Below are 21631 nucleotides of genomic sequence, written 5' to 3'. Positions count from 1 at the left end.
CGAGGGCATATGCTTTGAATTCCTAATGACACTCCTGTTAACGTTACTGGCACTGTCGCACAGAGGAAATGCACAGGGATGCTACGGCGTGGAGTCAAACATCTACTTTAATACTCCCTTTCTCTCCCTTTCTTTCTCTACCGCTTTTTCTCCTCCTACCTATTTGTCTTTCTCCCACAGACACTCACATCGAACATACCCCCCCAATTCACACACACACACACACACACACAAACACATACACACAGGAAAGACTCAAGCCCAATTCTGAGAGCTCACTCTAGCATGAGGTCTCTTTTCAGTGGCTGCGTTGTGCCAGAAGTAGCTATTCTCCCCTGACCGCCTCTCCTCCTTTCAAAGCCTTGTAATCAGTGTGCTGCTCTTTGTACCAGGATGTCGCAAGACGCCCCGGCAAAAAACACAGCAGAATTTCTGATGAACGGCAGTGGCTCAGAGTTCGGCTAATCAGGTCTTGCTCATGTCGCTTTCCTCTTATGTGAGCCCTTTTGAAGCAAATAAAGTCTTTGCAGTTTGGCACATTCTTCTTGGCAGCCACAAAGCAGCTGTTGGATCAATACACAAAGTTAGTTGAAAAAAAAAAAAAAAAGAGACACAGTACAACCAATAGGAGCCTGTTGGAAACAGTTAGTAGAAAACACGGACTGCCAGGAGCCTGTTCATAGTTGAGGGTATTACTGAATGTTTCCATGCTGCTGACCCAAAGACTTGATGTAAATGAATTCAAACACTTCAAACAAACATGTCGTGGTTAGGAATGGAAGGGGGAAAACATATATCAGTGGGTTTAAAAAATCTGTCTGGCTAGCTGTTGCAAACAGAGACTTCATATTAGAAATTTGTCTAAACTATTTCTATCATATTACCATTCCTCTGCATTGTGGGGGGATCTTATTGTTTTTCACTGAGTATTAGTATTTCATTTGTATTTTTCTCATAAATCTGAAATGTATTTTATTGAAGCTGAGTGCATTTTGCAATGTCTACAGGGAAGAAGAAAGGGGAAATCTACATAATATAAATCCATATATGGCCCAGTTATCTCTCTCTCTTTCTCTGTTGCACCCTCTCTGATTGATTCCTTTATCTGAGGGAAGCAGAAGACATGCTCTGTTTGCTCGCACAGTGGCCGGCAGGAAAACAGAGAAAGACACTTATTAAAAAGGTCATCTCACAGAGGGTTAAAATAGCAGGGCACGGATCTCTCTGGGGGGAGCAGCCATGCCCCTCCTCTAGTGAAGGACACAAGAAAAGGTGTTGCTCAAGGGACCTGGACCCGTAATGAAAGAATGGCCACCAGGCTGACAGCCCATGTGTGCACTAGGCTATTCAAATACCTTCAGAGAGACGGAATTGGAGAACTGACAGTGAAAGGCTTTGTGAAAATGCAATCTTTTGAATTAAATTCTGAGCTGGAGGTGTTATTTTTATTTACAGTGTGGGCTAGCTAGTAAACACAAGTGGAAATGAGCTGAGGAGCAAGGTATTTCTTTGGTGAGCAAGTCTGAAAGCATGTTTCTTTGCCTACCACTGCAATCTCATATCTAGCACATGAACGTGTCTTGTGCCAACTGAGAACAAAAGTCAAACTACAGACGCTGTTTCTTTTTCTCCAAGAAGGATCAGTAACAATACAAGGGTGTACAGACAATACAGTGAGACAGTGAGACAAAGCATTTGTGAAGTGTTTTTGGAAAGGCCTATGGAATAGCAGTGCCTCCAGCCTCCTGTCTCCTCCCCAGGGCAGCCTAAAGCCCTGTCGGCAGGATGCTGATCCCCACACGGAAACCTGATCCGCAGCCATCCTGGAGCCGGAGGGGGGACGGGGGAGCGTTCTCTCCCCCCGCGGAGCCCCACCACTTCTGCCCCAGAGTTAAAGGGGTGCTCTGGGGGAACATTCCTCTAGCCCTGCCCCAGCCAGCCTCCACTCTCAACTCTCTAGAGAAGCATTCTTCCAGCCCTGCCCTAGCCTTCACTGGGATCTCCTGGGGAGCATTCCTGAAGCCCTGCCCCAGCCCAAGACGGGCTCCCTGGGGACGCATTCCTGCAGCACTCTCTCTCTCTGTCTCTCTCCCCATCTCCCTCCTTCTCCCTTGCTCCCTTTCTCAGGCTCTCGCCTTCCTCCGCAGTCCAGCATTAGCGCGATCAATAGCACCGATCGCATCGGGGACACGAGGCAATCCATACCCATGCGCTCCCTTAGCGCACTGCAGTGGTCACGGCTTAAGTGCATGGAAAGGTGTTATACCTCTGCCAGACGGGGGAGAGACAATGGCCGCCATTGATTGCGGTGACATGTAACATCTTTCTCTTTCTCTCTGTCCATTGGGCGTGGTCGACATGCTGCTAGAATCTGTTTAGACTTTATTTAGTCTGTTTTGTCTCACTCCTGTTGTGAAACTTATGTTTTGCTGTACAACATGGACACACAGTATAATGAGGTCCAGCAAAAGCATGGTTCTGGTAATACACTGTATACGCTTATGGAATATCAGCTGGGGAGAAAAAGCCGAGCTGAATTCTGTTAGGGAACAGCAAGCAAAATCTCCATATGTGGATTGGTTCCAGTCAAGCTCTGCAATTTGTTTACCAAAAATAAAACATTTGAAATTGTAAAAATGGGGGGTTTAGCAGGTGCTGGTGGTTGATTAGAAAATGGTTCTAATAAAGGATCCATCTGTGAGTAGAGACTTGATGTAAGGCAGATTAATTGGTCATGGATGTCTACATAATGCCACATAGGAAATCTCCTCCCATATTCCAGAGAATACACAAACACACACACACAAGCACGCACACATTCAAAGTACTTAGTATGCCATCTAGAAGTTTCTTTTCTCCCACTGTGTTTGAATACTAATAGAGTGTTTCTGCACAATCACAATACCCTAATGGCAATTAGATTCTTTTGTTTGGTTTCCACGGGGGCTCTTATCCAAACTGTGTTTTTTTTTTCATCATTGAGCAATTAAGAGTTATTTGTCCGTAAGATTGACATTTATAAAAGCCAGGCTTAATTATAGGAAAAATATGGCTGAGTCAGTCATGACCACATTAGAATGGTGCTGAACATAAAAGGCCTGCCCCTGAATCAAATACACAACTCTTTTGACATTACTATTTCCTTAATATTACACCGACAAATAAGTATAATTAAAAGGGAATTTTAATTCAAGCTGTGTTTGTGCATGTCCCCCTCTGTCTTAAATAATGCCCTTTGTGTTTTTATTTCCTAGGCTCCCCAAACAGACTGTCCAAAAATCTGTGTTGGCTTGACAGAATTGGGTGTTACATTGAAAAAAGGGTGTCAGGAGGTTCTGAACTCAGTCTCCCTCAAACCGATAAATGCATTTGTTGGATGACAGTCACGTGCAAGTGAACAGTAGATAGATTTTCACACCTTAAGTCGACGAGCATCACTTTTTAAAAAAATTTGCACACACATGAGCACACCCGAGGCACATGTACAAGTAAACGGGCACGCCTGCACATATAAAGTCACACCTCCGATGAACATGCATGCATTTCTGCTTAAATTAACACCAATAGGGGCATGATAGCATTCTCGTGTGTGCGCTTATACACACACACACATGTACACACAAACATACACAAGACTTAGTTTGTGAGACTGTCTTACAGTTAATGGAAAATCTTTGTAAAACTCATGGGATATCGACCCTGTAATTTGTGGTTTGCTGATTGTGGGTTGCAAAATATGAAATCAAACTGTGCTTGAATGTAAACAGAGGCCACACTAGCTTTCTCTTGCACAGTGCTTTGAGTTTGCATTGAAATGATAAGCAGTAGCTTCTGTGCTCCATAAGAAACGGGATCATTACACTTTAGCCTGTTCATATTATGTTACTGAACAAGATAGGAAGAGACAAGGTCTGTGCCCAAACATTGGGAAATGTGTGTCAGATGGTGTTTCTCAATGCTGGCCCATCAGGACGTGTAAAGGAGGACAGCAAGTCCAGGAGAAGCACATGGAAACCTTCAGTTCACATCATTAGTTCTGTCTGCCACCTTGTCAGGGTATTTATAGCTCTATTCATCCATCAACAGGTCAATGACACAGTCTGCCAATGGCATCCTTCTCTTTCAGTCCCACTAGGTATTACTACTGCAGCTAGCTAGCAATGGGACCAGCTGAGGGACTTTCCTGGAGCAAGGATCTGTTTCCAGTTGGTGGTCTGGTTACTGTGGGACCTCGCAGCAGCATGTTACACTCTAGTGAAATGTTAGAATAGTATTGTGCTGTCTAAAATGTTATACTGAAATAGGGAAGGACACAATGCACATACTATAAATACACATACTGTAGCCTACAGTGATCTATTATAAGGACACATGGAGGCCTATTTGTGTGTCACGTCTGTGGATGTTGATGTACAGCACATATAAATAATGTGCTATGCGTGTGAGGCCTGTGCATGTGTCTATGTTCTTGGATATCTACCAAGGAAACTGGTAGTCTGGTGTTGTGCTCCCCTTGGCGCAGCATACTAACACACATAGTGTGGCATATTCTCTGGTGAAGGCATAGAGCGAGAGTGGGAGTGGGAGAGGAGCTGAGTGGCAGAGTGGAGGGGAGGCTCGGTGGGCTGAACGTTGTTTACCTGTCAGCTGGCATTGATTAATCTTGTGTTCGGTGAGATCGCTCAGCGACTCGAACACCTGCCGGCAGCTGTCGCAGCTGTGCAGCGCGGGCTCCTCGTCCTCCTCCTCTCCCTCCTCTCCTTCCTCTGGAGAGAGCAGCCTCTTCCTCAGACGCCCAGTCTCACCATCCTCCGCCGCCCTCTCGAGGGCGCACTCTGGATCTGCCGAGCCACAGGAAATGACAGCACCACATAGTCAGAGGGGTGACCCACACAGTGAAGTACTACAGCTTCCTCTGGGTGACAATAAAATGGATTTCTAGACTCTGGATTTAATAAAAACAATAATAAAAGCTGTAATAAAAATGCAGGTTCAATTTGGGCCTCTGTAACTCAACCACTCATGCCATAACAGAAGTGTTGGGCAGGTGAGGGTGAGAGATATACAGGCACACACAGACAGGGTGGTACAATGCTCACACACACAAATCTAACACACACATACACACACACATGCGGCTCTGTTATTAGAAATGGTTTTACGTTGTGTTTGCCCTGCTTCACCCAAGCAAAACTTCAGTATATGAAACTAGACTGATGGGAATATGTGTAGTCAATAAATCCTGGATTGCAGTTTTGGCTGGACCAAAGAAATATGAAATTCCGCCAGTGCGTGCTGAATTGCATCAGTCAGCGTCTATCAAAGGAGACAGACCCTGCCATATTATCCAGACATCTAAGCCAGAACTGTGGATGTATGGAGCATAGCACAGTAAGACACACAAAACTGAGATTGGTGTGTGTTAGGCTGTCGTCACGACACACACTTCCCTAAATTATTCAGCCTTGCTCGCAGGCAGCCGCGGGTCGCGCACATCAATATTCTTCAATCCATCTGCAGTTTTGTCTCTTGTTGGCTTTGTGCTGCAGCAGTGCCAGGGGTGGGCGACTGACTTACCCTGAACCAGGACTAGGAATCATCTTTCAAAATACCAGTCTAACCTCAAGTTCTTCTTGAGATTCAAAAATATTCCGACAGCAAATCAAACCTTGCCCTGTCCATTCGCAGTGTGCCATAAACATCCTCATTCAGAAGCGTCGTAAAGCGAATCTGGCTTGCTTATAAATAGGCTGCATGGCCTGCAGCCCTCTTTCTCCCCCACTGTGACCATTACACTTCACAATAAGACTGATTAAAAAGCCATACTTACAATCAAACAATCATGTCACCCGGGTTAAGGCTTTCTGGGGGGAGAGGAACCCTTGCACTTCACTGGCAGCCATTTTAAGCCCCACTGATGCCAAGTGTTCCTCAGCTTGTCCTAAAACTCCGGAGGGGGACGTTAGGAGGAAGCCTGTTTTTTTTTCACCTAGCACACAGTTAACAGCCCCTAAGACAAGGAGTGTGTGGCACTGATGTGTGCAGGTGTGGGTGTGTATATATCAGGGTGTATACACACACGGGCGGCCATTTTAAGTCCTCCTTCTGTAGGGTGCTCTTAAACTGTGAAATTCCTTGAGGAAAGGCGTTCCAGAACTCATCAAGGCCACCCAGGATTTTTCCTTTCCCCCACTTGCGCCAAGTATTGATGTAACATCACACCCTCCATTGTCCTTCCCTCTTGGCGACTGAGGCTCTCGGAACATGCCCTCTAAAAATATCAGCACTGTGGTCCCCGGTGGGACCATGCAGAACAGAACAGAAGGTGTTTCAAGAAAATGAAAATCCCAACCCAATCCTCACAGATGCAGGCCTTTCTTGCTCTAGGGGAAACACTTCTGACTGAGGCCAAAAGCCACACAATATAGACTTATGATTCATCCACACACACAGACACAGAATTCACAATATGCACTGAAATGTGAACACTTCATGTCTTTTTTTACAGGGTGCCTGTGGAGGAGGTTAAGACTTTGATATTTTTTTCCAGCGGCCTTTATGAATCATTAATTTCTCTAATATTACAACTCGGTCCTGTCAGGGAAACAACTGACGACTACATTTAAGCATTTTATGTTTTAACTGACATAAAAATACACTTCTCAGTGCAAAATGCGGACGTATTTTATGCTGTTTTTCTTACTAAGGTGATATCCTTGCAGTGTTTCACGCATAATAGATCTACAGTAATGACCAAATGAAAAAACTATTCAGAGAAACTGGGAAATTTATGATCTTTTAACCCAGAGAGCTTCATGCATGTGTGAGTTTGATTTCCACTCCCTTGTTTTCTCTTGTTCCAAGTGACAAGTTTTCAGCTGTAACTTCCAGTGAATCCACGCCGGGTCAGCGCTCTCGGTCGAGCTGAGTGACCTCCGGTGCGCTGCTGGAAGTGTAAACTGCTACATGTTTTGGGGATGGGGTGGGGGGTGGGTGGGCTTGACACGGCAAGGTCACGTCCAACCCTGGGATTAAGGAGCCGCGTCAATACTGAGGTTCCTGTGCCTCTGGGCCTCATACAGTAATCCATCAGATCAGGACATCCTCTTCTACCAGTCTCTACAGGCTGGACAGCGGATCGATACCGGCATGCTTGGAATGGCTGACAATCACATGTGGAATATGGGAGGGAAGATGTGTGGCATATTGAGAATTTTTCATCATGCCTAACGCCCTTTTTTTAAATTTTTTTAATCAGCTTGACAATGTTGGTGTATAAGGTAAAGACAAGAGGGAGGCTACATTGACCGCTGATCCATATTCTGATAAGGTCAGCTCGAAGTAAGACGATCGCAGCTCAGACTGAGAAATTATTCATGGGGGGAATATAATGAAGATCTGACTGAAATATTTTTACAGATTAATTTTTGGTCTTTATGGCACTAAAAGCGCATTAGCACTATACTAATAAAATGTGGAAATCTGAATGGTGATTGACATCTTTAGAGCCATGTAATATCTGTCTGAGTTCCAGTCCATCCATCATACACGCTCTTGTCTCTTATGGCGCCTAGTGACATTTATCATGCCACAACTTTCATCTTGTAAGTTGAGGAGTCCTCTGGAGCCCCCACCCTTATATTATTGAATATTTCTGCTGTTAAATATTTATAACCTTTTAATTGATATTCTCTTCTCTGCTCCAATAGACCCACCAGGGACCCGTGGTCCCTAGCAGGGAGGCCTGCATTTGTCCCCCACTGTCTGGCCCACACGCTGAGACAGGTGGAGACACTGACCACAGGGAGAGGGAGGAAGGAAAAAAAAAAAAAAAGAAAATATGAGGAGGTAAAGTGAGGAGTCTGGCCAAGCTGCAAAGCCTGTATAATTTCCATCTAAAAAGTTAACTCTCTCAATGAACCCTGCCTTTAACCTCACTGGAGATTTTATGTCTAACCCTAAGCATAAAGATTAAATAAAATATTGAAAGCCTAGAACAAGGAAAAGAGACACAGAAAAGTTGTTGTTGGGTACTACGCAATTTCTTGAAACGCAACATGTGATGGATGTCAGCGCTTCGAACTGAAATTCATTCAAATCCTGCCCCAAAACACTGAGCACGAAAAGTAGGAAATCACTGAGGGCTATGCTCTTACTTGCCTGTAGATACAGTGAGTCTAGCTCCATCAGGGTTTAGCCCGAGTCTTTCTTTGTGCAATGAAAGACCTTGGTGTCGAAAAACATTATTACCAGCTCACCCATCTCCTCATTTCCCCAATATTCCCAGAGATCCTGATCCTATGATGCCCCCTCCCTGGCAACCCACCCTACAACCACCCACCCCCAAGTTCGAATTAAGAATTTATTTTAACCAGCGAGCAGCTTCTGTCGACACATGTCGGCAGGCCTGATCAAAGGTGAGTACGCTCCTTTATCAGAGTGAGGGAGGCTGTCAGAAATAGGAGGACATTAAGATTGAATAACCTTCACACGGTTGCCGGCACCTCATTATTTAAAAATCTAAAACTTTTGCCGAGCACCCGCCATATATAGGTCACACTACATTCTAATGCCACATGTGCCTCCGAGTGTATCCTCCTCTGTGTGGATGGGATTTGGGGCTCTCCACTTAGGCCGTCACATCCACTGATCCCCCATCATTAAAGAACGTCATGATCCGACGACGAGGCTGTGAGCTTGACACTTGCCAGATTGTTAACGATTGTCAAGAATTTGCATGTGGAGGGAGGGCGTGTGTGGGGGGTGGGGGGGGGTCTGTGTTCATATGGTCGATACATGCAATTTGATTTATCTGCTTCAAGTCCCCCAGATTCATATTAAGGGCTAATTGATGTTTAATATTTTGATGCATTTGAAATTAGAAAGTAGATTAGCAGAGGTGTTTGTCATAAGTCATCTCTCTTAAACCGCTAAACACATTACAAGCTCAAAGTGACGCCCTGACAGAAAATGTTTCCTACCTTGTTATATGTTACAAATAAACATGCACCATATTTATGAAAATTTTATGATGCATGCTGAGATAAAAATACAACTAGCACACACAGAGAGAAAAGGTGCCAAACAATTACAGGAGGAGTAAGAACAAACAATGAAGACAACACAGAGAGCACTACATGAAGGAAGCAGCACATATAATCACAGGTATACAGACGCCATCATCCACCATTAAAATCGCTGCACCAAAAAAAGATATGAGCTTACAAAGAATGGAAATCAAAGCAGCTGAATGAGAAACAGCATTTGAACATACCAAATGCTCTCTTTCTCTCTCTCACCCTGTCTCACTCGCTCTCTCACAGGGAGTGATAATATTGAACGGAGCGCCTTGCTATGCCATTAGTGCAGTAAAACATCAAAGGAAATGAATAATAGAGAATATGATTTTCTGAAGTGGTGGAGTGAAAGAGTCCTTTCCTCTTCCTGCTGTAGCGAGCCCTGCAGTACATTGATCTGTGGGCAGCCTCAACCTCAGCCAGAGCCAGAAGTCTCATACGTCGCACCACTCCGCTACACTACTCTACACTACGGCACCTTGCCACCCAGACGCCCCTTTAGATCTCTGTAATACTTCTATTTGCCTCAGTCCACTCCACTTTGACAGAGCTGACACCCTCCTCCAAAAAACAGCCTCAATCTGACATAGCCGAGAGCGACGAAAAAAAAAGAAAGAAAGAAAGAAAAAAGAGAGGGATGTATATATAAGAGAGAAGAAAAGGCACGGGGCATGTGGTTATAATTACACACAGGCAGCGCAGTGGTAAAGCCAAGCTGCAGATCTTAAGCCTGCTCGACACTCTCTGGGTAAAAAAGCGCACTGCCTCATTAAATCTCAGATATCACACTGTTTCTGCCCCTCTATACTATGCATAATACTGTCTATCTTTTAGAAGGCCTCTTTTGTTAGCATTTCTCCTTTGCTTTTGCTACATATCAAACATGAATGAGAAACAGGATGCAGGGCCTGCAGAACACTTGCAGAGTCACAGAAGAGCACGACTGGGGGTCTACTTATCAGGCAGATCTTGACACCATGTCTGATTAAGCCCTTAGCTTGTCAGGAGACTAATGGCTATTGTGGCCGTGTCCGTCAAAGTGGCAAATGCGTGAAAAGCAGGTAAGCTTTTTCCGCCGCTTTTCAATTTGATGTTAAAAAGGGGCTTGTTTGGGCAGTGTTTTAACCGTAAGGGTGGATTACTGCTGTTACGGAAAAAGACCGGGCGGTGCACAAGCAGGCAATGAAAAAAGTTGGAGGTGACAAACTGGCATATAGCGAAAGAAATGTCCCACCGCCTAGAAAGTTTTCCCGCCACAAACAAGTCTTTTCTCATTGACCATTCATCAGGCTGCATCCTGAGAGGGGGTTAAAAAATAAATCAGTCAGACGAAGTCAAATGAGGAAAGTGAGAAATTAATTTGTGCGCCCTCCTGATTTCTCCACAGGCAGACATCGATCATGTGGCGGCTGTCTCCCCTCACTCTGGAGATAGAGGTGGTGGAGGGATTGGGGGGGGGGGGGGGGCGATTCGTGTGTCTGAGGGGGTCGTTGTAATCAGGCACACTCATTAGCTCTGCTTTGGCTCTGGATGACAGGAGGTCTCCGAGGCAAGTCTGCCTCTTATGCCCAGTCCTTCATCCCTCGAGCTGGGGGTTAGATGGGCTAAGGAGGCAGTTTCTTTCCACAGAACCACCCACCAATACCTATCAATACGCATTAACACGGCAGCAGATGGATGCCGCTCTGCTTTTTCCAGCAATGGGCAAACATGTAGCAAAAAAAAAACACAAACAAAAAAAAAATTCTGATCAATTATAGAGTAAAGGGTCAATTGGACACAAAGGAGAGTGATAAGTGAAAACGCCAAATGTCAGAAATTGCACTTTCTGTGAGACATCAGAGGCGTTAGCCTGCCTTTGTTTAACTACGGTATCGTTCAAGAGTCTCAAATCTACCTCTAAATACCTTCTAGACTCTAAAGAGACATCACAAACAAAAAACTGAGAACATAATACTGTAGTTGTAAGCGGCTGAGAAAAGCTAGAATCTATTGTCGTGGTGCATGCAGCTCCTGCATTTCACACAGGAGCACTCAGAAAGCTGTGGGTAAATGCTGGACTAATGTGGCAGCCTAGGAGTACCCAGGGTCCCCAGCCTGCTGGGCAAAACCATCCATATCGGGTTTAAAATAACCACACCTGAGACTTAACCTTTACCAGAGACAAATGAAATGAAAATATACAGTGTGGTGCATCAGGAGCAGGCTTCATTCATAGGGGGCTTTCTGCTAGCCTGACCTGAATTACCGCTCTGTTCCTGGAGGGCCACTGTGAATGGCACACGTGGAGACAGGACACATTCATCTGGGTAGCTCTATTCTACATCATACAGAAGGGCCGGGAAACAAAGAGTCGGAAAAAAAAAACAACAAAACAAAACAAAAAAAAAACGTCAGGAACACAAGGACAGCCATAAGCACACCTGCATGTATGCATGCACGCAAACCCACAAACAAGAACCGCACTGCTCGACCCCTCTCTTGTAAAAAAAAACAAAAAAAAAAAACACATGCAGCCGTGCAGTTTACAGTACGAAAAACCTCAAAAACAGGAAACACATACTTTATATTTTTCTGAACACAGCAAAGATTTTGCAGGCAGACACACACACACACACACACACACAAACACACACAGACACATGATCCACTTTCCAGCCGAAAATGATGAAATATGAAATGGAGCATTACCGCTTGGAATGGCAGTCTGCCCGGGACTGTGCTGGTCCTCTGTCACATTGTCTTCTACTGCCAGAAAAAGAGGAAGGGGGAGAAAAAGAGGGAAAGAAACAGTTAACAGTGGAAAACAAGTTAGACACATTGAGATTTCCTTCTTTTTTATTATTTACTATTGAGATTTTCTGTATGGAAACTCCAAGAGATTTCAACAGCTTTCGACAGCTCAACCTGTGGTTTGGGAATCCGCGCAAGCCTTTCATATGTATGAGGTTTGGCAACAAGGCAAACAGCCACCCACGTAAATAACATATTGGACTGGGTAATGACGTGATGAATTATGAACGTCTCCCATGAAACGTCCTCCCAACATCAACAGTGACCAAGTGAAAAACACCTTGATGACTGCATTAGTAAGAAGGTTGTATAGTGCCTTGGTTAGCTGAATTAGATGGGTATCAAAAGGAAGATTTGTAGACGCCAGTATAAACATGGTCCTTCCAAAAGCTTGACTGTGATCCAAACTTAAATGCAAAGAAAAATATATATATTCGCCCTACGTGTCGTAACAGCCAAAGCAGCTGCAAAGTGAAGCTCTCTAAGAGGGTGGCTGACAAAATAGTGACGGCTTGATCGGCACTCAGATCCGCTCATTAGGTGCATGGCAACTAAACCACTTTTGACTTTTTGACAACAGCACTGGCCTTGAAAAACACGACTTCTGTTTAGTAAAAGGTAGGAACCTCTTACATTGGAGCCTTTTTGGAACTGGTGAGAGTTCCTCGTGGCATGTCAAGTACAAGAAATGAAATGGATTTTAACAGCGGGAAGAGAACAAAAGAGTCTCCCACCTGTTCCATGTAAAATGAGGGTCTCACTGAGGACTTCTTACGCCTCTGCGTTCCACCCCTGCAGTTGAAATGCATTCTCCATTATGTCTTTTCTTTCTAGCCTTTCATTTTCCTGGGCAAAGAGGAAGGGGGAGTCTGACAGGACCTCCCAGTAGGGGAGTGTGGCAGTGACTGCCAAAGCAGAAACTGGCGCACTTTTAAAATCGCACAAAATATCCTGTACTTTGCATAATTAAGGCAGGATCCTATGGTGGCAGAAGCCTTTCCCTCAGGGGAGCAAGAGTCAGTGTCAAGCAGGGTGTCAAACCTCAGTGAAAAATGAAGAGGAAAAAATGTTGAGCTGTTTCTTATGAAGACGGCAAACGACGGAGCAACTATGTTTTGCTGTCAGGCCTTGTCCGGCCAAAACTGAATTCCTGCGAAATTCCTACGAGAGGCTTTTATTCAAAATAGCCTTTGTAAAGAAATGTCAATATCCATTCAAACTTGGTTGGAAATATTTGCCTTAGTAACAATTTTAATTGATGTACACAGGAAATATGCTAAACAAATGGTCATGGGTCTGGCAATTAATTAGCGAAATCAATTAAAAATGATGGAATAGACATAGTTGGACACCATGGCGTTACATCCCTAGGAGCCACCAAAGAGGACTGCAACAGCCAACACAGAAACCTTGTCCTGTTAAAGGAGGCCTTAGTGACTGACGCCCTGAGAGTTTAATGAGTTTCTCCAGCACTGTTGAGCGCCTTGCATCTAGGATCATTTAAATGGGCTAGGGATAGGGGGTCCTAATAAATCCCCCATGGTTCTATCAGAGATTGGTGGTGGGAGCTGGAGTTTTTGTTTTGATTACCATCCCTGTTGGTGAGATGAGGGAGTTCAGGCAGAAAATTCTATTTCACAATGCCATAAGAACTTAAACGTAACGGCGGTTTGTGATGATTTGTCACCACTGTGAACTTATTAAAAGTTTTTGTCATTTAAAGTAAACAACTTCCATCACAGTGCAAATTCTTTTTCTCATTTGCACTTGTCTGCTAGATAATTAATAGCCAGCTAGGAGTGATCATAGAGGGTGAGCTGTCAAGTAAGGGCAAACCCCTGTGATGTTTCATACGAGCTGGACATTTGATCAACAGTCATGACACAGTGTAAATACAAATAGCTGGACAGGTTTAATTAATACACCCTAAAGCTCAGGATCGCCTCATAATGACTAGAACTTCAACTGAACACAACTCCGTTTGCACTGATGTTAATGCGTCAACGCTATCAGTTAATTAATGTTTGACAAGGTACAGTGTATCACTCAGTTGGTGACAAACTGTAATCATGCTGCTAGGTTTTGTTGATACAATACCAAACACACTTGGGACCATTTCAGCGCTGCTCCTTTGATTTTTAAAACGTGGAGCAGCAAAAACATAATCCCACAACAAGTGGCACAGCATTAAAGGCCACTAATTAACACGCTGGCCACACACAAAAATGAACCTAGTAACTGTCATTTTATTGTGAGTGACAATTCCCAAGACGGGACATTTCCTTTTTCAGGGATGAATTAATTGTCTACAGATAGGAGAGCAAAACAAGAAGCAAAAACAAAACACAAAGTAAAAACCAAAATATACTAAAACAAAACAGAATTCATAAAACAGATTGGTCACCACATGCCCAGACAATGAAATATCACAAGCGCAAAAAACTAATGATTTAATAGACATGAATAAGCAAAACATGACAAAGTCAGCAGCTTGGACCTTTCCTAATCCATCAAATGAATTCCTGCTGTGTAAGAGAAGAGAGTGAAGTGTGTGTAGACGGTACGCACACAAACGTGTGTACATATACTGTAAATATTTTGTGCTTTTGTACGAGGACTGCCACATATTTGTGTGTGTGTGTGTGTGTGTGTGTGTGTGTGTGTGTGTGTGGGTATCTCTTGCAGCACTTCTCATACATAATAAAAAAAAAAAAAAAAAAAAAAAAAGCCCTGAGTGTGTTCCTGGATATGCGTGACTCATCTGCTTGGTTACAGCCAGCTTGGACGATACAGTGCCGAACACAATGGCTGTGTAATCCGCCCTGACTGACCGGGAAGGAGACGCTCGCCACAGGGACTACAACTCAATTTAGCTCAGGTCAAGAGGTCAACCCTCCTCAATTAGGGCTGTGAAGGGAGGGAGGAGGACACACACTGCACATGAATAACTTTCTTAATGAGCATTATTTGAACTGGTGATTAGTGTCATAAATAATTTGCAATAGAGGAGCATGTTAATCACGTTGCATAATATTGGTAATCCTTCATATATTGCCACGTACTGTAAGCAAATCATGAGAGCACCTATTCTAAAAATTGCACTCCACTAGTAGCACTGTAAAAAAAAATGCCATGAATCAATGATCACATTATGCAATTACTGCAAATTTAGCTTCCAAAAAAAAGAAAAAAAAATATTAATGCTATTTACACAGGCAAAGGAGACTGATGCAAATAAGCCCAGCAATTTCATTTGCAGAAGTGGTGGAAATCAATCATTGTCTCTGAATCAGAACTCTTTCTCCATGTGGCAGACAATCCATGACAAGAGAGACACATGCCATGGAATAAGAAGAGATATCGGCCAGCTCCCGCGACACCCAGTCCAACACACTGAGTCGCATGTCAAGAGCACTGACAGCCGTGCTAATGGGATTTTTCTACGGCTCCATCATAATTTCCTTAATGATAATACTAACCATATTTTTGTGTCACATTAGAAAAGTGTTAATGGGTGTTATGCCACAGATCATTAATTGTGAACAGACTGGAATACTGCAGCTTCCTATAAACTAAGAATGACGCAACTGTTAATAGACATTTTAATAGGGGAGGAAAAAATAGAGCGGAAGAGTGCCTTTCTCCATTTTTAATTGTTCAAATTAAGATGTGGCCTTTATTACATTTAACATTAAACACACTGAATACAGTGTGTATTTAAAATAGAGAGCGGAATGGGTTTTTGAATAGTTTTTTCTCACAAAAATACTTAACCTTAAAGGTGCCATTTCACTTGCGCAGGCCTATGCTTATGAGGACTGACAGGGGGAGTGGTTATGCATGTACAACAGACATAGTGAAGTTTCTTCTCTCCAAAAAGAAAAGCTTCAGATTATGACAAATGTGGATTGTAAAAAATACAGATCTGTTTTAGCTTTCTCTGACAGGTCAAATATCAATAGCAGTTTTATTCTCTGACATAAAGGGAAATAAAAATGTTCTTCAAGTCTACTCTGTTTATGTCTGAGCAGAGGAATTTTAACCTAAAACAGACTAGTCTGTTAACTTTTTTTTAAAAACAGATTTCGTAAATCAACCTGGTCTGTGAGGTTTATATTTAAAGCGCAAAATAATTTTTCCTTTCATGTACAGCAAAGCAAAAGAGCTGATTCACACAGCGACAAATTTTATTCCCTCAAAAACATCAAATATTTAAGGTATACATGACACAGCAGTGATTTCATGATGACCGCTATACTTATAGTAAATGGTGCAGAAAATATATTTATATATGCAGATGACAGACATGGAAACTTCCACCTCAGCCAATAAACACATCAGGGCTGAAGCGTGAGAGTGTCATTTGTGCTCCAAATGAAAATATCAACCCAGCCTCACATTATTCAGGAAGTGCTGTAGGACAGGCAACGTGGCAGTCATCACACGCTACATGCAGGATTTGGAGTGAGATCCTCCTTCCTCGCTGCTCACCACTGACTGAGGCAATGTGCTGACCCAAAGCCTCTGCACATCAAAACAAAATTACAATGTGCCTACAGTTGAGAAATGTAGAGGGCTCAGGATTGAGTAAATGTCAGTGGCTGGGGTGAAGTGTTTGCATATAAGCGAATGATGTATGGTCTCGTCCTGTGCCATTTATTCCCCCAAGCAATAACGTAGCCGGATCTGTCTCTCAGACTTAATTGAAACGGGACTTGTAATGTTGCCCTTTTCCTCGATGGGACCAAAAACATAACCTCTGACTCCCACAAGCAGCCAATACTGAGGAAGTGGGTGTGTGTGTTGGGGGTACACAGGGGAAAAAAAGGAGTGCCAACTGTCACAGCGTTATTTTCTCATCTCCACATACACTTCCATGTCCATACTATCCATACCAGCCCCTCAAACACCGCACATGATGCCCGCTCTACCTTCCCTCTATGATCCATCGGCACCTCTGTTTATTTTCCCTTTCGCAGAACAAAGTGTTCTTTCTGTGCAGGGAAAAAAGGCACCGTCCACACTGACCACTGCCTCAAGTCAGCAGAAGACAACCTATAAAAGTGAAACCTGAACTCTGCAACCCCATTCTGTTCGCGAAAACATACAGTGCATGCAGACACAGGTTCACACGCGTGCGTGCACGTGAGGGCACATCTAAAAACACATGGACACAGATTTAGAGACGCCGCTTTTGTGTTGAGAAATATTTAAAAAGTCTACAAATAAAACAACAGTTCTTGCCTTCTACAAACAAGAGTGAAGAATGCAGTGTCAAGCAACTATTTTAAAAAATGACAAGGAAAGTTATTGTGGACATCTGTATAAGTGTATCTCTGTCCCCGAGGAAAGAGATAGACAAAGAACAATAAATAACATCTGCCTGGCCTTCTTTGGGTCTGGTCCAAAACAGGGAAATATCTATGACGTATCTGCATTTCTGCTCCGCTTGAGCAGTCAGAATGAAGACATAAAAGTCGGGGTGTTTTGTGCGCTACATTTTTCCAATTTAAATTTTTAGTGACAATAACAAAACAAACAATGTCATCACTCTAACTTCATTTGCATACTGATACGCTCACTCTCTATCCCTCTCTGTCGCACACATAGATGTACACAAATCTTAACAGATGTTCTTCTTTCACACACACACACACACACACACACACACTCTCACACACACTTGTAGCATGTAGGCATGCTGGCAGGAGACGATTATATATAAGTGATGTGTCTTTTGAGAATAGAAAATGTCACACCAACTAACAAAAAAAAAAAAAAAAAAACAGTCAATGCCAATCTGGTCTGGAGAGAATAGGAAATCTATGTATAGAGCTGTTTACTGTGAATAGAGCAGTGCAGGTCTGGAAACAGAATGTGACAATTTTAAGATGTGCATGCACTCACATTTCCACCCTCTCCTGGGTATTGATTTAAAATGGTGGCTGCATGAATGTACTACCGCAGACCATGTAATCTTCCTTTGAGATGAAGACTTCCGAGAACGAAAGGGGAGAGAGAAAGGGGTCCACAGACCACAAGCTGGGAATGTGAAATTGTGGACAATTATTTGCTGAGCAAAATACAATGCCTGCCAGATGAACTGGAGCTCAACCTCCAAAAACCCAGCAGCTCTCCCATCAAAAGGCTACACAGAAAAGTAGTGTGTGTGCCGAGTGTGTGTGTGTGTCCATGCATGTTGCTCTCTCGTTCTGTCTCTATTACCCCCCCCCCCCCCCCAAACTCACACACATGTACCTACACTCAAGGCACAAACACACGGTCAAATTACCACCAATTCAACTGTTTAAAAAAAAAACCCCAAAAGGTAACAAAATAAAGTAAAACAACAAAAATCTGACACATCACCTACTATGCATATACTGACATGCTCAGCTGAGCTTTTACGTGGAATAAAAACACCTTAAAGTTCAGTTGTTTTCGAGCTTTGAGCTGATGGCTCATGAATCCAGATGTTTCCAACTTATTAATGAACATGTCCAATTAGCACTTATCCCCACCTCTATTCATCTATTTCACGTTCAACTGTTGTACACACGCGCATACACGCACGCACACACATCACAGCCACAGCCCCCCCCCCCCCCCAAATATTATAAAATGTTTCCTCCTTAGTTTCTCAGACGAGAGGTGGCCGAGTGGGGGGGGGGGGGTCACGTGACTCTGCACCCCATTCCATCAGACGGCTTAAGTTCCGACCAGGAGCGTCTTTAACACATCCAGATGTTTTTTTGCCAGCGTCGCGCTGCACTGTTGCTCTCTAAATTATCCATGCCCTGCCCTTGCACTTTAACTATCGTTACAATACAGTCTTGAGCTGAAGCCGACCAGCTCCCCCCCTCACCTCCTTCCGATGCCAAGTACGTATATACACATGCATATATATATATATATATATATATATGCAGTCGGATTTCATGCGCAACACACAAGAGGAAGAACACTTCCAAATGCGTAAAAAAAAGGAGGGGGGTGAGGGGGGGACAGTTACATTTCAGTGAGCGATAAGTTCAGTTCATGCTCGTCTAGACTTGTCATCAGCCTTAAAAATAAAAATGTTCTGAGAGCCACCAAACATAGGCTTATCACTTACCTTTCAGTGATCTTGGTTTAGCTTGCTTGCGGCGCGACATCCTATAGAAAAAACGCTGAAGTTGCTCAGTTTCTGTCTGATAATTTGTGTAAGACGGGATAGTCTAAAGGTGTAGTCTCTCTAAATATCCCTGACCAAAATCGCGGCGGTCTTTTTACCATCACAGAAAAAGATGCAACTTAGCCCCTCGCCGCGCGGTCTGAGCACGAGTTTGCTGTTATTTTGTGATGAGTAGGTGGATGTTATAAAATCCAATTAGCCCGATCGGTATAGGCGACACTATTTAGTTGAGCTGGGTATCGGGAAAAGTGTGAGAATATAGTAATCCCGTCATGCGCTTCCATTCTCCGGGAAAACACACACGCGTGTAGGCATGATGTTCGTTTAGAAATAAAAGCGGAATATTTGCTTTTCGCCTCTCATCTCAAATGCATCCGCGTGAGAAAGACATCAGCAAAACGCCTCCTGTGAGAGTGCAAAAAAAAATGCAACAAAACCAAAAAAAAGGAGGAAAAAATGATAATTACACTTTTCACTTCATATCCACCTAACAGCATCAAAACTATTATAGACTCTTCCTTTTCTCACTCCAGTCAGCTAATCATGAATTAGGTTCGGAATCTGATCTAAGTCTACGTCTAAATTGCTCTTAAAAGAGGATGAAGAAGCAGAGAGAAGATGGAAGCTCCCTCCTCATCACAAACCTGCAAGGTCTTGGACTGCGCTGTCGCTCCGGTAGTCCACATAATAATGGAAAATGGAAGCAAGGCCCCCAAAGCCATCAGGATGGCTCCAGAGGGGGCCCCTACCCCGCAGGGACTCGCTCTGTACGTAATCACTGAGGAAATCATTGTCAGCCTGCCTGCACTCACACACAGACAGAGAGGCATGATTAAAATCCTAGGGATCATGGCAAGATGCGGATTGCTGGATCTGCTGGTCCCCGGATCCGGAGTCGAACTCTAAACCCAAAGTCGGCTTGCTCACCCTGGCGTCTCCTCTGCCTTCAGCTCGCCGTCGGCCACTCTCCGTCTACGGCAGACGGACTGGTCCCCCTTCTGGTAGAAATGGTTAAGCAGAGAGACATTTTCTGTGTGGCTGTTGACATATATGACATGCAATGGCACGCATAGAATTTAAGGACGATCACTTTATTTACAGATTAGAGTTTTTTTTTAATGCAAAATCAGTCAGATTGTTTTATGCCACTAATTATTTGAATATTATTGATAAAGAAACACCTCTTTTCTCAGGTTTAAAATGACATTTCTAGTTTTTTAATATTCTTCTAGCAGAATTTGTTTTATTTTTTCTTACTCATTATATTTTTTTGAATCATTACAGGTGTAGTTCAGGAGTAAATTTGACCTTTACCAGACTAATTTTAGCCTGTAAACTCTGAAGTAATTTAATTTGCACACCTGTTATTGTGTAAAAACATGACACAAACTCTTTCTTTCTTCTCAAAATCATCCACAACAGTGCACTGGTGTACACCCTCACCTGCATGTGGATGTCCAGGGCTGACCCCCACCCCACACTACCCCTGCTATGTGAAAATGAGATCCAGAGAGGAGTCCTGCAGTGGGCTTCTCACTCTGCACTCTTCAGCCTCCGCAGCCTGGAGGTAGCCTCTGCCAGGGGCCTCATCTAAAAATCACAGTCACGCAAACTGGCTTTTCCCCACTTTTCGATGCATTTTCTGTTCCGGCTGTTTCGCAGAGAATGGAAAAGGAGACCGAGGGCTTTTTCTTCGCAGACCTATAGGGAAGCAGAGAAACAGTAGATAAGGGCAACTCCCAAATACGGACTGGTGTTGGAGAAGAAAATTAATAACCACCTTTGATAGCCTTTGCTGTGGTGGAATCTAACTTTGTTAAAGAAAATCACTATAAAAGTTAACTATTACTGTAAAAGTTAATGATGTGAGTATATAATAAGGCTGCACTTATTCTATAGGGTATTCCCACGTTTTACTTTGGAGTTCATAATGAGGCCATATACTGTTACAGACATCTAAGGTAATCACCTAACACAAAGTAATCTAAATGCAATGTAAAATTCAAAGCTACATTAGTTGACAGTCGTTACAAGACTCTTATGTTTAAAAAAAAAAACAGGTTTTTTATTTTACATCTTTTGTGGATATGTGAGAATCAAACACAATAAGAGGGGACATGTGACCTACATATGGTGTCAATGCTTCCATTCTGTTTATGCTCAATTTGTGTCTTGTAATTTAATCTACGCCCATTGCTATTCAGATAATTTCCCCCACCCACAAGCTGCCATAAAATGTGTGCAAAAGATCAGTGAAACAAAGTATGACATAGATTGACGTGATGCGCTTTGGTAAATTCAAAGCCCTCCCATACTACAGTAAAGTTGGTAAACACACACATATGAAACATCTATTTGTAGGTGCTTGGAATCTGTCAGGAGGTCTCAGCTGCCTTAAAACTTCAATCTTAACAATGCTCCAAAGTCCCCCCACACCCCCCTTCTCTGTCTCAGTGCTCTGTCAGGCGGCTCTCCCAAAGTTTTACCACCTTGCTTCCCCCCCCACCCCACCCCCACCCCCCTCTGTACCTCTCGGATGCTCTCTCAAACACAAACAAACAGTGCTCTTCAGTCCTCCAGGGCTCTT

At 43.4% G+C, this 21631-nt stretch overlaps 1 protein-coding gene across 6 annotated transcripts in view; it reads right to left on the bottom strand.

Annotated features, from left to right (window-relative positions):
* The window catches only part of LOC108883435 (zinc finger protein 521), a 90727-nt gene extending 70875 nt beyond the window's left edge, over positions 1–19852 (bottom strand). For 2 of the 6 annotated variants that reach the window (XM_018676561.2, XM_018676563.2), the window contains exons 1-3: positions 19689–19852; positions 11769–11825; positions 4641–4841 (exon numbers count right to left, since the gene is read on the bottom strand). Coding sequence is in view for 3 of the 6 variants with exons in the window: in XM_018676555.2 (XP_018532071.1) it covers positions 4641–4841; positions 11769–11825; positions 18985–19024 (298 nt within the window). In the remaining 3 variants the exon portion in view is untranslated. The other 4 variants (XM_018676555.2, XM_018676557.2, XM_018676556.2 and 1 more) reach the window with 3 other exon arrangements.
* Between the last annotated feature and the right edge of the window lie 1779 nt (positions 19853–21631).

This window comes from Lates calcarifer, linkage group LG4 (assembly GCF_001640805.2).
Source record: "Lates calcarifer isolate ASB-BC8 linkage group LG4, TLL_Latcal_v3, whole genome shotgun sequence".
Taxonomy (NCBI): Eukaryota; Metazoa; Chordata; class Actinopteri; family Centropomidae; genus Lates; species Lates calcarifer.
The sequence above is the reverse complement of the archived record's forward strand: the minus strand, read 5'-3'. Positions and strand labels throughout refer to the sequence as shown.